This window comes from Cervus canadensis, chromosome 25, assembly GCF_019320065.1.
Source record: "Cervus canadensis isolate Bull #8, Minnesota chromosome 25, ASM1932006v1, whole genome shotgun sequence".
In the NCBI taxonomy this organism is placed as follows: domain Eukaryota; kingdom Metazoa; phylum Chordata; class Mammalia; order Artiodactyla; family Cervidae; genus Cervus; species Cervus canadensis.
The window spans coordinates 31,997,898-32,013,321 of record NC_057410.1 but is presented as its reverse complement, the minus strand read 5'-3'; the positions used below and the strand labels follow the sequence as shown (position 1 = coordinate 32,013,321).

General features: G+C 43.3%; 1 protein-coding gene across 1 annotated transcript in view; it reads left to right on the top strand.

Moving 5' to 3' along the window:
- Positions 1 to 4,606, top strand: part of CRADD (CASP2 and RIPK1 domain containing adaptor with death domain) — a 182,541-nt gene extending 177,935 nt beyond the window's left edge. The window contains exon 3 of the mRNA XM_043446376.1: positions 3,851 to 4,606. Within this exon, the coding sequence (XP_043302311.1) occupies positions 3,851 to 4,152 (302 nt within the window). The 3' untranslated portion in view covers positions 4,153 to 4,606. The remainder of the gene's footprint in view (positions 1 to 3,850) is intronic.
- Positions 4,607 to 15,424: the final 10,818 nt, after the last annotated feature.

Genomic DNA, 15,424 nt, shown 5'->3' with positions numbered 1-15,424 from the left:
TATCTTTCAATTTGTTAATGTGGTGTATTACATTGATTGATTTGTGGATATTAAAGAATCCTTGCATTCCTGGGATAAAGCCCACTTGGTCATGGTGTATGATTTTTTTAATATGTTGTTGGATTCTGTTTGCTAGAATTTTGTTAAGGATTTTTGCATCTATGTTCATCAGTGATATTGGCCTGTAGTTTTCTTTTTTTTGTGGCATCTTTGTCAGGTTTTGGAATTAGGGTGATGGTGGCCTCATAGAATGAGTTTGGAAGTTTACCTTCTTCTGCAATTTTCTGGAAGAGTTTGAGTAAGGTAGGTGTTAGCTCTTCTCTAAATTTTTGGTAGAATTCAGCTGTGAAGCCATCTGGTCCTGGGCTTTTGTTTGCTGGAAGATTTTTGATTACAGTTTCGATTTCCTTGCCTGTGATGGGTCTGTTAAGATCTTCTATTTCTTCCTGGTTCAGTTTTGGAAAGTTATACTTTTCTAAGAATTTGTCCATTTCATCCAAGTTGTCCATTTTATTGGCATAGAGCTGCTGGTAGTAGTCTCTTATGATCCTTTGTATTTCAGTGTTGTCTGTTGTGATCTCTCCATTTTCATTTCTAATTTTGTTAATTTGGTTCTCTCTTTGTTTCTTAATGAGTCTTGCTAATGGTTTGTCAATTTTGTTTATTTTTTCAAAAAACCAGCTTTTAGCTTTGTTGATTTTTGCTGTGGTCTCTTTAGTTTCTTTTGCATTTATTTCTGCCCTGATTTTTAAGATTTCTTTCCTTCTGCTAACCCTGGGGTTCTTCATTTCTTCCTTCTCTAATTGCTTTAGGTGTAGAGTTAGGTTATTTATTTGGCTTTTTTCTTGTTTCTTGATGTAAGCCTGTAATGCTATGAACCTTCCCCTTAGCACTGCTTTTACAGGGTCCCATAGGTTTTGGGTTGTTGTGTTTTCATTTTCATTCATTTCTATACATATTTTGATTTCTTTTTTGATTTCTTCTATGATTTGTTGGTTATTCAGAAGCGTGTTATTTAGCCTCCAGGTGTTTGAATTTTTAACAATTTTTTTCCTGTAATTGAGATCTAATCTTACTGCACTGTGGTCAGAAAAGATGACTGGAATGATTTCATTTTTTTTGAATTTTCCAAGACCAGATGTATGGCCCAGGATGTGATCTATTCTGGAGAAGGTTCCGTGTGCACTTGAAGAAAGGTGAAGTTGATTGTTTTTGGGGTGGAAATGTCCTAATAGATATCAATTACGGTCTAGCTGGTCATTGTGTCATTTAAAGTTTGTGTTCCTTGTTAATTTTCTGTTTTGGTTGATCTATCCTAGTTGTGAAAAGTGGGGTATTAAAGTCTCCCACTATTATTGTGTTACTATTAATTTTCCTCTTTCATACTCGTTAGCGTTTGCCGTACATATTGCGGTGCTCCTATGTTGGGTGCATATATATTTATAATTGTTATATCTTCTTCTTTGATTGATCCTTTGATCATTATGTAGTGTCCTTCTTTGTCTCTTTTCACAGCTTTTATTTGAAAGTCTATTTTATCTGATATGAGTATTGCGACTCCTGCTTTCTTTTGGTCTCCATTTGCATGAAATATTTTTTCCAGCCCTTCACTTTTAGTCAGTATGTGTCTCTTGTTTTGAGGTGGGTCTCTTGTAGACAGCATATATGGGGGTCTTGTTTTTGTATCCATTCAGCCAATCTTTGTCTTTTGGTTGGGGCATTCAACCCATTTACATTTAAGGTAATTATTGATAGGTGTGGTCCCGTTGCCATTTACTTTGTTGTTTTGGGTTCACGTTTATACAACCTTTCTGCATTTCCTGTCTAGAGAAGATCCTTTAGCATTTGTTGAAGAGCTGGTTTGGTGGTGCTGAATTCTCTCAGCTTTTGCTTATCTGTAAAGCTTTTGAATTCTCCTTCATATCTGAATGAGATCCTTGCTGGATACAGTAATCTAGGTTGTAGGTTATTCTCTTTCATTACTTTCAGGACGTCCTGCCATTCCCTTCTGGCCTGGAGGGTTTCTATTGATAGATCAGCTGTTATCCTTATGGGAATCCCTTTGTGTGTTATTTGTTGTTTTTCCCTTGCTGCTAAAAATAGCAGTCTTGACAGACACCAGAAAGAGTCCTTGGCAATATTTTTGCAACTTGTGCCTAAGCTGTTAGCAACTGCCTAGAGACCAAAGGTCCATGCCATGGAAGATATCAACTATTCTAACAGGATGCCTCTTGCCTTCTCGTTGAATTCATAAATCAAAACAGTGAGTGTGAAGTGGGATTGACCTGAATTCCTGGAATGCTGGTGACAGAAAATATAGTTCAAGGTGCTATTGTATGGAAACCTGAGCTTTCAGTCTTGGTCTAACCCATGACTGGCACCATCATTTTGGATGTTCGGAGCGTATCTCAACCTCTGCTCTTTGCTACAGTGACTGTCTTTCACCTGCCATGTTCTGTTGCCTCAGGGCCTTTGCACATGCCTTACCCATTGCATAGGGTACCCTCCTTTCTTTTCTCTTCATTGGGCTCCTTCTCCTCATGCTCAGGACTTAGCTTTTAATTTCCTTCTTCTGGAAGGCCTTCTCTGTAACTAGTGGCACCTTTTAGCACATCTGTAGTCACTCACTTGATGTTAGACTTCCTCCGCAGACTGGCCTTGGGGAGACAGGGCTCGAGTTTAGGAAGTACAATGTCAGGTTCTCTCATTGCCCATCGGCAGCATGTGCTTGCTCTCCTCTTCTGAGCTCAGCCAGGTGGTCATTCTCCTCCTGCGATCTGTGCTGCTCCGTCATGGCCTTTTAGGTTTTATTTTTTTCTTCGGGCCCTTCTTAGCTCATGCCTCTGTAGAAACTGTCACTTTTCTCGGAGGTGTTCAAGTTGGTCAGGTGAGACTAGCTGTTCTGTACAGCCAGTCACCCTCTAGCAAATTACCCTCTAGCACTGGCCATTCCTACAGGAGACGACATCACCCCTGCCCCCACAGGCCAGTTCCAGAGGGAGGAGGGCCACGAAGGCATCCTTAGATGCCTCCAGAAGCCTCAGCTTGGCCTCCCTAGTAAAGGAGATGGAGGTGAAAAATGCATGTTACAAAGCATCGTGTGTGTTAGTCGCTCAGTCGTGTCCAACTCTTTGTGACCCGATGGACTATAGCCTGCCAGTCTCCTCTGTCAATGGAATTCTCCTGGCAATAATACCGGAGTGGGTTGCCATTCCCTTCTCCAGAGGATCTTCCCAACCCAGGGATTGAACCTGGGTCCTCTGCATTGCAGGCAGATTCTTTAACATCTGAGCAATACCTGCAATGTAATCGTAAATGTATGTTTAATGCGTAAAAGACTGAAAAGAAATAGATCGAAGTATTCTGAATGGGTTTCTGATGGGATTTCAAATTATTTTTATTTTCTTGTTTTCACATTTTCTGTAATAAACCTGTCCCTAGGTGCTAAGTGTTTCTTAAGCCCCTACATGTGGCTTTTTACTGAGCAGCCCCTGTGAAGACTAAAAGTGGGCCCCTGTCACTTGGGATGTGTCTCATCCCCCACATTTTTCATTTCTGCCTGTCCCTACCCCGTCTGATGTGTTTGGGCTTACCTAGTGGCTCAGACAGTAAAGAATCTGCCTGCAATGCAGGAGACCCAGGTTCGATCCCTGGGTTGGGAAGACCCCCTGGAGAAGGGAATGGTTACCCACTCCAGTGTTCTTGCCTGGAGAATCCCGTGGACAGAGGAGCCTGGTGGGCTATGTTCCATGGGGTCATGTAGAGTCAGACTCAATGAGCATCTAACACTTTTCTCACTTTCTGATGTGTCGGCGCCCGCTCTTCACCATGGTGTCTCTCTCCTCCCCAGATGACCAGATGACCGGAGTCCCCCCGCACGTCCTGCACAGCTCCCCGTCCGACCGGCAGATCAACCAGCTGGCCCTGAGGCTGGGCCCCGAGTGGGAGCCTCTGGTGCTGTCTCTGGGGCTCTTCCAGACAGACGTCTACCGCTGTAAGGCCAACCACCCCCACAACGTGCAGTCCCAGGTGGTGGAGGCCTTGGTGCGTTGGAGGCAGCGCTTCGGGAAGGAGGCCACCTTCCAGAGCCTAAACAGGGGCCTGCAGGCCGTGGGTGTGGACCCCTCGGTACTGCAGCACATGTTGGAATGACTGGGCCCTCGACCATGCTCGGGGCTAGTCACATGGGCTGAATCGTGACTCTTACCAGGGCAGGTAGATTGGGTTGGGGTTGTTGTTTGTCGTGGTGATTTTTAGATGAGAGGACATGATGGAATTTGCAGTGATTTTTAGATGAGAGGACATATTGGAATTTGCACTTGACGTTACTTGAAAAGCAGGATTACACAGTAGGTTTGCCAAAATGAATTGACGATTGACTTTCTAATTGCTCAAATACTGCATTTTTGGAATTGTGCAGGTTTTAATTGTGTGGTTGCCTTTTAATAGACTGGTGAGTCCTACTGGTCCCCCCCCCAAAAAAAATACAGGTGTTCTGTATATAAATCATCCACTTTTATGTTGCCTGGGAATTACACAGTGTACTTAACTATTAATCATGATAATAATAAAAACAAATGTTGTATATAATGTAGCCCTTTCATGAGAAAGTATTGCTTGTTTTTTTCCCCCTTTCATTCTTGTATTGCCTAGATTTAGGGTGTAAAATTACGGTATTTGTGTTTTTGGAACAGAATTGATAGTAACAGTGGAATAGTTACTTGCTCTAGTCAGGATGAATAGCTCGGGCAGGGTGTCTGCATTAAAGTTAAGACACTAAAGCTCCCTGCAAAGACCAGTTCAAGTACCAGCATGCATACCTGAGCCCTTGATCTTTAAAAGATGTGCTTAAGAAAATCCCGTGCCCTTTATTTAAAGAACTGGAGGTTGGGGGACAGTGTGGTCTTTCTACTGAAGCCATGATGATTGAAGCGTTGTGCTCCTAAGGACTATGAGTTAGTCTTCTGACTTTTTAAAATAACACATGCTATTTGTCAAATGCTTTACTGTTTTCAAGGCTTTCATACATAGGATCTCATTTGGACCTCACAAAAAGCCTGTGAAGTAGTTGAGCAAGAGTTGAGCTCCATCCCGTAGCAAGATGGAGTGATTTACTAGCGGCATCTCCTCGGACAAGTTACTTCACTTCTCTAAGCCTCAGTTTTTTCATTTGTAGAGTGAGACAATGATTGTCCTCACCTCCAAGATATTTGTGACAAGTAAAAGAATAACATCTGCCTCAGGCTCATCCAGTGCCTGGCCCATCCTCAGCTCTTGGGAAATGGTAACTGTTAATTCTCTGCTGTGGCTGAACATGGATACAGTTCTCAGATCAAGTGGAACAGTGGCTAAAGCTGAGGGTTCTGTAGGAAGTGCTGTTACCATGTTTCTGGCTGAGCTTTTAAAAGGTGATCTGCTTTTATTAATGCTACTATGGGTCCAGTAAAGAGAGTACGGACTTCCCTGGTGGTCCAGTGGCTAAGACTTATGCTCCCAATGCAGGCGGCCCAGGCTCGATCCCTGGTCAGGAAACTAGATTCCACATGCCGCAACTAAAAGTTTACATGCTGCAGGTAAAGATGAAGGATTCCTCATGCCGCAACTAAGACCCAGCATAGCTAAATAAGTAAATAATAATATTTTTTTAAAAAGAGTAACAGGTGAACATTCCCATCTGTGCTCTATCCTTTGAAATAATTGGAGACTCTTTTTCCCAATACCAACCTAATTCAGAATTTTTCAAAGGGAAAAATATTCAGAGGACAAGCATATGGAGTAGTGAGGTTGGACAGAAAGTAGGTCTTCAAAATGATGACAGTGGTGTGTTAATTACATTCTGTCAGATGTCTGGTAACCATATTCTCTTTCCTAAAAAGGATTGGTTATTTAACAGTTCAGCAGTTTGACAGTTTGATTCACTGGCCTTATCACCTCTTATTTTCCATTCTGTAGTCCAGTCATTAATTCATGATCTTGTAAAATCCTTCCACTTTTGGCCTCATCACTGCACTGAGTGACTGATTGTACTTCCACAGTATCTTCAATAACTGCTTGTCACTTTGAACTCTGGACTTGTGTTGCTGTTCCATCACCCTGGATTTGCTAACAGAGAGTTGTTTCAGCTTTTGTTCTCACCACATTTATGGATGAGTGAGTATAGCTGGGCTGGACTGCATCCAATTAGATGACGTTTTATTAGTGGATCCGATGATTAGGGGCTTCCCAGGTGGTGCTAGTGGTAAAGAACTCACTTGCCAATGCAGGGAACAGGAGAGATGTGGGTTTGATCCCTGGGTCGGGAAGATCTCCTGGAGGAGAACATGGTAACCCACTCCAGTATTCTTGCCTGGGAAATCCCATGGACAGAGGAGCCTGGCGAGATACATTCCATAAGGTCGCAAAGAGTCAGACACGACTGAAGTGACCGAGCATGCACTGATGACTAGCTGGCACCTTCCTGACATTCATCGGGCATCTGTCACACAGACACCTGTCTGCTGTCAGCTGTGAAGGACAGTTCGTTATGAAGTTGTGCATGATGGGCTGCCAGGTTATTAGGGAGCTCTGATTTGTCACCCTTAAGGAGCAGGGTGTCTCTACCATCAAAAAGCAACTGCAACTCTTTAGGCCTGCTTGTGTTCTTGCAAAAGATTTGCAAAATGGAAGAAACGAGTATCAGCTTACTGCCTAATTTTTACCTCCTGCTGAGAAGAGTGGTCTACATCACATCTGCCTACCACCCAACAGAATCTGATGGGGGTGTACCTGCAAGGTACACCCGTGTGTTTTTGTACAGAAGACTCTATGATTCCAGCAAATGCCTACCCCCCCCCAATAAAATTTTGAGTGAGTACAATGATGTAGCAGAGGATTTGTAGCTGCTGCCAAAAAATAAAGATTGAAAGCCTTACTCCACTTTGGTGGGGGGTGTACGTGTATGTGTGCACATATACACATGGATGAGTATGCCCCCTAACTTTTTAAAAACTTTAACTTCTATGAAATTTTCTCAGTATATAAATAGAACATCTTTTTTTTTTTTTTTTTTGTAGCAGTGAAAAATTAGCAGTGAGCAAAAAGAAAACAATAAGCTTCTATTCCCATCTTCCGAAGAGCAGTCCTGTTTACAGCCCAGTTTTGGTCTCTGTCCTCCAGTTCCTTGGCCGTGCCTGCATATTCTTTCTATAATAAAAACAGGATTGTATCATACGTGCTGTTTCACAGCTGGCTTCTTTGATTTGGTGTATCACCATCTTTCCACGTCATTAAAGATTTTTATTTACCAGTGATTTTCAACATCCTTGGTGTTTGATGTGAACTTTCAAACCCTATGATTTTTAGCCGCATACTTGAATAAATGAAAAGACACCAGCGACTAAGGATACAGATGTCTTTTTGTTGTCAGAACATCCACCATAACCCCGCTGTTGGCTGTTCCCCCTTTAGGACCCCTTCGCTACTTGAGTAGAGCTATTGATGGCCCCCACTGTGCACTCCGATGTTCTCAAAAGGCAAAAGTTGAGCACATTCCTGTAAGTGTCCTGGGCTTTAGTCTGAGTTTTTAATCTTTCTTACAGCGTGATACGCTCTCTACGGCAGCATGTGATCCACTCAGCTCTGTGTTCTCTTCCGCCAAGAATGTGTGTTCCAGGGCACAGGAATATCGTACCTGTTGATTCACATTTGGTGCAACACCAGATTTGATCTCTGTGCAGCTGCTGATCTACCCCATCGTTTTTAGTGGTGGTGTACTTTCCAGTAGATGCCTATGCCGTGACTTGCTGACCACTTTCCTATTACTTGAGGTGGATCTGTAAGTAGTTTTTCCCTTTTTCACTATAAACAGTAATGCAAGGGAAGTCCTTGTTAAATATTTACATTCACCAGAGGTTGCAGAGACAACTGAGGCCATAGGATGAGTCTGTCTTCGTCCTTTTCTCTGGGTCAGGGGTCCCCAGCCCTGGGGTCACAGACTGATAGCCATCTGTGGCCTTTTAGAACCAACCCCCCCCCCCCCCAGCTGCACGGTAGGAGGTAAGCGGCCGGCAAGTGAGTGAGGCTTCATCTGTATTTACAGCCACTCCCCATCGTCCGTATTACTGCCTAAGCCCCACCTCCTGGCAGATCAGCAGCAGTAATAGATTCTCATAGGAGCACGGACACTGCTGTGAACTGCACATGCAAGGGATCTAGGTTGCGCTCTCCTTACAAGAACCTAATGGCTGATGATCTGATTCTGCATTATGATGAGTTGTATTAATTATTTCACTATATGTCACAATGTAATAATAATAGTAATAAAGTGCACAATAAATGTAATGTGTTCAAGTCATCCTGGAACCATCCCTCCCCCAACCCCACCCCAGTCCATGGAAATATTTTCTTCCACAAAACCAGTCTCTTGCGCCGAAATGGTTGGCGACCACTGCTCCAGGGAATTTCTCAAAAGTGGTAGTTCTGGAAAGAGACTGCCCTTATTCTCAGCGGACACTTATTGAGAAGCTCCTGTAAGCCAGTTACCCTGAGTGGGGAGGCAGAAAGGTGACCAAGAAACACACAGTCCCAGTCCTCCCAACTGTGTTTGGCCAGCGAGACCGACATGGATCTCCTGTCACAGCACAAAGCAGTGAGGTCCGGGCCTGAGTGGTGGGTCTGTGGGAACACAGAGGAAAAAGGGATTCACCCTGCCTCGTTTCAGAGGTGAGAGGCATGGAGAATACTCACAATACTCACATAAGGCTCGTCTGTTTGGCAAGTAATTCTGCCTTTCTGTGCCAATTTCCTCGTATGTAATGTATGCGGTAACTGTCCTGTGCTTCACAAGGGGGCTCCCACAAGATAAAAGCTTAGAACAGTGCCTGGCACCACAGAATGCTTTTGCTGAATCATTGAGATGAATTATTTTTAGTCATCAGGGTTTTTCTAATATTCTCACCCCTCCTGGGGCCCTGAGAAGTGTGGTCAGAATCCCCCTTTCCTGCAGTGATTTGCACGTGCAAACAGGAAGTACATGGTTCTTCAGTACTTTACCAAGGCATGTGAACTGGTAGGCACACTTCAGAGTGTATTCTGAGTTGGGATGGGATTCCGGTCTAACACTCGGCTCTCATTAAACGAATCCCTGCAGTCAGCAAGCTGGCAATTTATATGCACTCCCCAAGATACAGAGATAAATAAAACATAGTGCCTACCCCAGAGGACCTCAGCCTGTTGAGACCAGCATAACAGCTCGCAATTATGACACATTTGGCCAGCACAGAGGAGGGAGCAATTAAGTTGGCCACCGAGGAGGTGACACCTCAATTGAGCTTTTTGTAGGTTCTGCCCAAGTTAGTGTGTTGGTCCCTTCAAGGGAAGTTAATGCATGTGAATATCAGAATTCCACTTAATTTATTTTATATCCAGTTTAAAAAGTGGCACTTCTTGCTATGGGTCTGCAGAATGCTTCCAAGTTACTGTCTCAAGGCAAGTTAGAAACTAAGAGAGTCTTAGCTTCTTAGTTAGAAAATAAGAGGCTCTTATGGATAGACTAAGTGGCCAATACTGTCCCATTTTGTACCTGAAGACAACAGCGATGTTGAGAAGCATGTGGTTTATTTAACCACAATGGAATCAGACCGGGCTTCAGGTTTTAGGCAGCAGGCATATTTGGGGCTTCTTTGTGCCATCTCTAGCCCTAAGTTCCTCCTCTGAAAGCCCCACAGGTTAAAATTAGATGTTGCTGGCACACAAGGAATGTTTTTAATGTAATAACTGCCTGTTTACCTCTTAGAACTGTAAACAGCCTAGAACAGGGATGTCTATCTTGTTGGCATTTGCTGTTTTATAGGAAAACTGCAGTCTCACAAAGATACAGTTCAGTGAGCCAATTAAGGCTTGCCTGTTAAAATTATGCAAAATATATGGCAGTAACTATAAAAGCTGTTATTAATTCAAAGCATAGACCATGAAATCCAGGTTTCAGTGCTTACAAAGAAAAAAAAAAATGGATCAAACATCTTGGTAACACTCATGTGTTTCCATTTCATTTTCACATTGTCTCTAGCCAGTGCTGTTTTGGGTGTCAAATTACAGTCTTGATGGAGAATATTTGTGGAAAATATCCATTCTGCCCAGATGTTTATGTCCCCTCCTCCTCCAGAATTCATATGCTGAAATATTAACCCCCAGCGGTGAGGGAATTCAGACATGGGGCCTTGGGGAGGTAACGAGGTCGTAGGGTAGAGTCCTCAAGGAGTGACCCCACTGACCTCCCTGGCCCCTTCCGGCATGCGAGGACACAGCAAGAAGGCTCCAGCCATGTACCAGGGAAGGGCCGTGCTGCTGCCTTGATCTTGCACTTCCCAGCCTCAAGAACCTTACCTTGAGCAGTAAATTCTTATTGTTTATAAGCTATCCAGTCTGTAGTGTTTTGTTATATTAACCCTAACAGACAATATCAAATGGGCTGGATTTAATCATATAACCTCCCTCTTGTCGGCTTCCAGGAAATGAATTGATTTAGTCAGACTTTGCTGATACCAAACGCCTTGGCATGACTTATTGGCTCATGGCTGATCCCAGGAGAAGACTGAGTGCCTACAAATGAAGTAAGTAAGCCTATTCATAAACTGGTGGTAAACTTGGTACTCCTGGGCATGTCAGAACCAGTGATGAGGGAGAGCTGTCTAGATAATAGTTCTTCAAAGGACCAGAGTATCTGTAATAGGTAATGGTTCTTATCCATTCAGGTGGCATGGATCCTTAAAGAATGTGAGAAGACTGTGGAATCATTCTTTAGAAAATTGCACATGCATGCGTGTATACACACACGTGCACATGTGCACACACACACACATACACACACACAACATTTGGTGTATAATTTTTAGAGGATTCCCAGTATACCTGAATCTAATTTACTCATCCCAAGAATCCTCAGTCTGTAGGTTATAAATGGGCCCTTGGCACCAGACTTCATTAGCATCTGAGCCCAACTGATCATTTTTTTCGGCTTTGTTAGGGTATTTGGAGGGCTTGTGTCTAACAGAATGGAACTATGTGTTTCTCTGGGGTTGCTCTAGAATGTAAATGCTGGTGCGTGCGTGCTCAGTTGCTTCATCTGTGTCCAACTCTTTGCGACCCCATGGACTGTAGCATGCCCGGCTCCTCTGTGCCTAGGTTCCTCCAGGCAGGAATGCCAGAGTGGGTTGCCATGCCCTCCTCCAGGGGATCTTCTCGACCCAGGGATCAAACCTGCATCTCCTGCATTGTGGGCAGATTCTTTACCCACTGAGCCACCAGGGAAGCCCTGTAAACTCTAGTAGGAAGGATTAACAAAGGTATGGAATAAAGTTGAAGCCATTTATCTAAACCCTAATGTTTATACAGCTGACCACAGATCTTCTGCCCAATGGGAGGGCAGGCTGGTGGACCTCTTGTATCCGTACCTTGGAAAGGTAAGAGCATGCAGACATGAAATGTATGACTGTCTCTAGCTTCTAGGAACATCCTGCCACCGTCTCATTTCTTTAGAACCAGGGATCCTAGACAGGGAAAGACAGAATTTTGTTCCCAGCAGAGAGGAGATAGTTAATTTCAGGAAGAAATTATATAGAGCCACATCTACTTTATATACTAGGAAATTATTTCCAACAGTATCTTTTTGTCCAGCCATCTGCTTGAAACAAGTTTCTATCAGCCTCTGGAAGTAGTAATTATTTGCTTCTCTGAAACTGAGCCCCATGCTGGCTTTCTGCTAAGGGAGTAGACCATTTGGTTGTCTGTGGTCTATTGTCAAGAATTATTTTGACACTTAACTATTGTTAGCTGCTGATTTTCCAACGGATACCATCTTTGAGGCTAAAAATAAATCTTCCCACCACAAGTCCCCTCTCTATGAAGTGTGAAAGACAATATGCACCAGTCAATTATGGATATAATTTTGCAATAGGGAGAACACTTATTAATGAGGAATGTCTCAGAGAAAAGAGGCGTGAGTTTTTATAGAGGCTAAGAGGACTTGCCTTGGACTTGTGGGACTCCTGATACAGGGTGGAGGTGGGTCTTATGTCAGAATATGGGAAGGCTGGGTTGTCCTTTGTGTTTCTTGGAACACAAAGAGTGGGTATTTCTTAACCATCACTACTTTCAGAGAGCACAGGGCTAAGATAAACCCCATCATTGTCAAAAGTCGCATCTTTTTCGACTTTTAAGAACCTAAAGCAAATCTGAAAGAAACAAAAATGTTTTTGTAAGGTTTAGGTATGAGATAAAATCAGAATTCTGGCATCTCAATTGCCTGTTCTAGAAAAGACACTTCATTGAGGTTTTGATTTGCATTTCTCTGATAATGAGTGATGTCGAGCATCTTTTCATGTGTTTGTTAGCCATCTGTATGTCTTCTTTGGAGAAATGTCTGTTTAGATCTTTGGCCCATTTTTTGATTGAGTCATTTATTTTTCTGGAATTGAGCTGCAGGAGTTGCTTGTATATTTTTGAGATTAATCCTTTGTCTGTTTCTTCATTTGCTATTATTTTCTCCCATTCTGAAAGCAATAAATGCTGGAGAGGGTGTGGAGAAAAGGGAACCCTCTTACACTGTTGGTGGTAATGCAAACTAGTATAGCCACTATGGAGAACAGTGTGGAGATTCCTTAAAAAACTGGAAATAGAACTGCCATATGACCCAGCAATCCCACTCTGGGCATACACACTGAGGAAACCAGATCTGAAAGAGACACGTGCACCCCATGTTCATTGCAGCACTGTTTATAATAGCCAGGACATGGAAGCAACCTAGATGCCCATCAGCAGAAGAATGGATAAGGAAGCTGTGGTACATATACACCATGCAATATTACTCAGCCATTAAAAAGAATTCATTTGAATCAGTTCTAATGAGATGGATGAAACTGGAGCCCATTATACAGAGTGAAGTAAGCCAGAATGATAAACACCAATACAGTATACTAACGCATATATATGGAATTTAAAAAGATGGTAACAATAACCCTATATGCAAAACAGAAAAAGAGACACAGATGTACAGAACAGACTTTTAGACTCGGTGGGAGAAGGCGAGGGTGGGATGTTCTGAGAGAACAGCATTGAAACAAGCATACTATCAAGGGTGAAACAGATCACCAGCCCAGGTTGGATGCATGAGACAAGTGCTCAGGGCTGGTGCACTGGGAAGACCCAGAGGGATGGGATGGAGAGGGAAGTGGGGGGGGGGGGGGATTGGGATGGGGAAGACGTGTAAATCCATGGCTGACTCATGTCAATGTATAGCAAAACCCACTACGATATTGTAAAGTAATTAACCTCCAAATAATAAAAACAAATGAAAAAAAATTAAAAAAATAAAATAAAATTCAATGAGAAAAAATAAATAAAGAAAGAAAGAAGAACTGGTTAAGAAAAAAAAAAGAAAAGAAAAGACACTTAAGCTACTCCTCCTTTAACTCGAGTAAAGAATACCAAATAACCTACATGACCACAGCTTAACAGAAGAAAAGGAATTGAAGCTACCATGGCTTTCTTAGAAACCTGGAGAACCTATGGAATAATTTTCAGCTTGGGCCAAAGATGGGAACTCTGTCAGAAGTTCATTCAACATGTATATTTTTGAGCACCTGTTATGTGCTAGGCATGGCTGTAGATACAAGGGGTACAATAGTCAACACAACATTCCAAAATTTCTTCCCTTGTAGAGATCCCTGCTATGGAAAAAACCAAGCAACAGAGAGACTGGGAGAGCCGGGGGATGGAGCCTAAGGTGACATGAGTAAAAACCTGGAGGAGATGAGGACAATAGCCATGCTGAGGTCCAAGAGAACATTTTGGATGAGGCGAAGAGTAAAATGTGAAGGCTTTAGATGGACGCTTGCCAAACACTTTTAAAAAATAACAAATGGATCAGAGTGGCCTAGAGCACAGTGGGCAAGAGGGCACGTAGTAGGGGCTGAGGTCAGAGAGCCATGGGAAGCAGAGAGGGCGGGGTCTGACGGGCCACTGTGATGACTCCGGGTAGGATGGGCAGCTGCTGGCTGGGTTACAGCAGAATCAATCGCTCTCCCTCTCGCTGATGTCTTAAGAGGGCTGGAGCAGGGAAATAGTGAGAAGGCTCTTACACTAATCATGAGAAGTTGGGGTCTCGGATCAAGACAGTCATAGCAAAGTGCACTGGGCGTGTGGTACCCTGCTCAGCTCCCCTTCAGAAATGACGTATTTATTCCTCCAGCAGCTGGGAGGCCTCCCACTAATGGCCTTCGCCTGTCATTCCTCTTGAAGAGTTGCCTCCTCTGAGGAGAGCTGCTTTATCCAGTGGCCTCTGGCCTTCCTGAGGTAGCCTGTGTCCAGTGACATGTGGGTAGAGGGTCTGAAGACCTGGCTCCTCACCTCAGTTCAGCACGGCTCCCAAGGGCTGTCCCAGCTCAGAGCTCCGCGTGGAGTCAGCTCAGGCCTTCTCTGTGACAGTACCCCAGCCGCACCCCTCCCTCTTCCCAAGCTGTTTCCTTCCTTTCCGTAGATATTCCCAGGAGCACACCCCTGATCACCTTGCTTCCCCTTGGCTCCATCCCAGGGTTAGCTTCCGGAAGAACACCTCCTGTGATGTGGAGGTGGTGAGCGGGGTCAGACTCTGAATATATTTTGAAAATAAAACCAAATGGACATTCTGATGGATTGGATGTGATGTTAAAATGAAAGAAAATTCATGATGAAACATCAAGATCGTGACCCTAACAAAAGGACAGATGGAATCACTGTGAACCCATATGAGAAAGACCATGGAAAAGACATTTTTTTTTTTTTTTTTGAGAGGGGCAAGGGAGAATTTAGGGAATAGATTAGAAATAAAAATAAACTCTTAATATTCATGCAGGTAAAAAGAAGGCTTCCATTTCCAGGAGCATATTCTTAATTTTGAATATGCCCAACATTATACATTTTTGGGTAGAATCGGTTGTAGCAGACATTTCATTTAATTTGAGGAATATCAGAGTAATTAAACATAGACAGAACACATACGTTCAGTCATTACCCAGTGATTGCTAATTCACAGAGACACGAGCAGTGTAAGAGGTTTTATAAGGGAACAAAGCCAGACATTGGCACATCCACCAGGATACACATCAAGAAATATTTTTTCTATAAGACCCATGGTATCCATAGTACATTTAGGGGCTCTTATGAGCTTTGCCTACAAACTGCATGTATCACAGCCCAGACAATAATCCCAAGGCAATCACACTGATGTGACACCACCTTTTGAAGATACAGTTCTGAGAAAGTTCACTGTGGGGAATAGTTGTTAGGACATGAATCTTGAAGTGGTGCTTTGCCTGAAGTGTGGAATCAGTGGGGAGGCTGAGAAAGGCATTTCTAGAGGATGGAGGAATGTGAGAGAAGGCCCAGAAGTGAGGATGGATAAGGTGGGGAC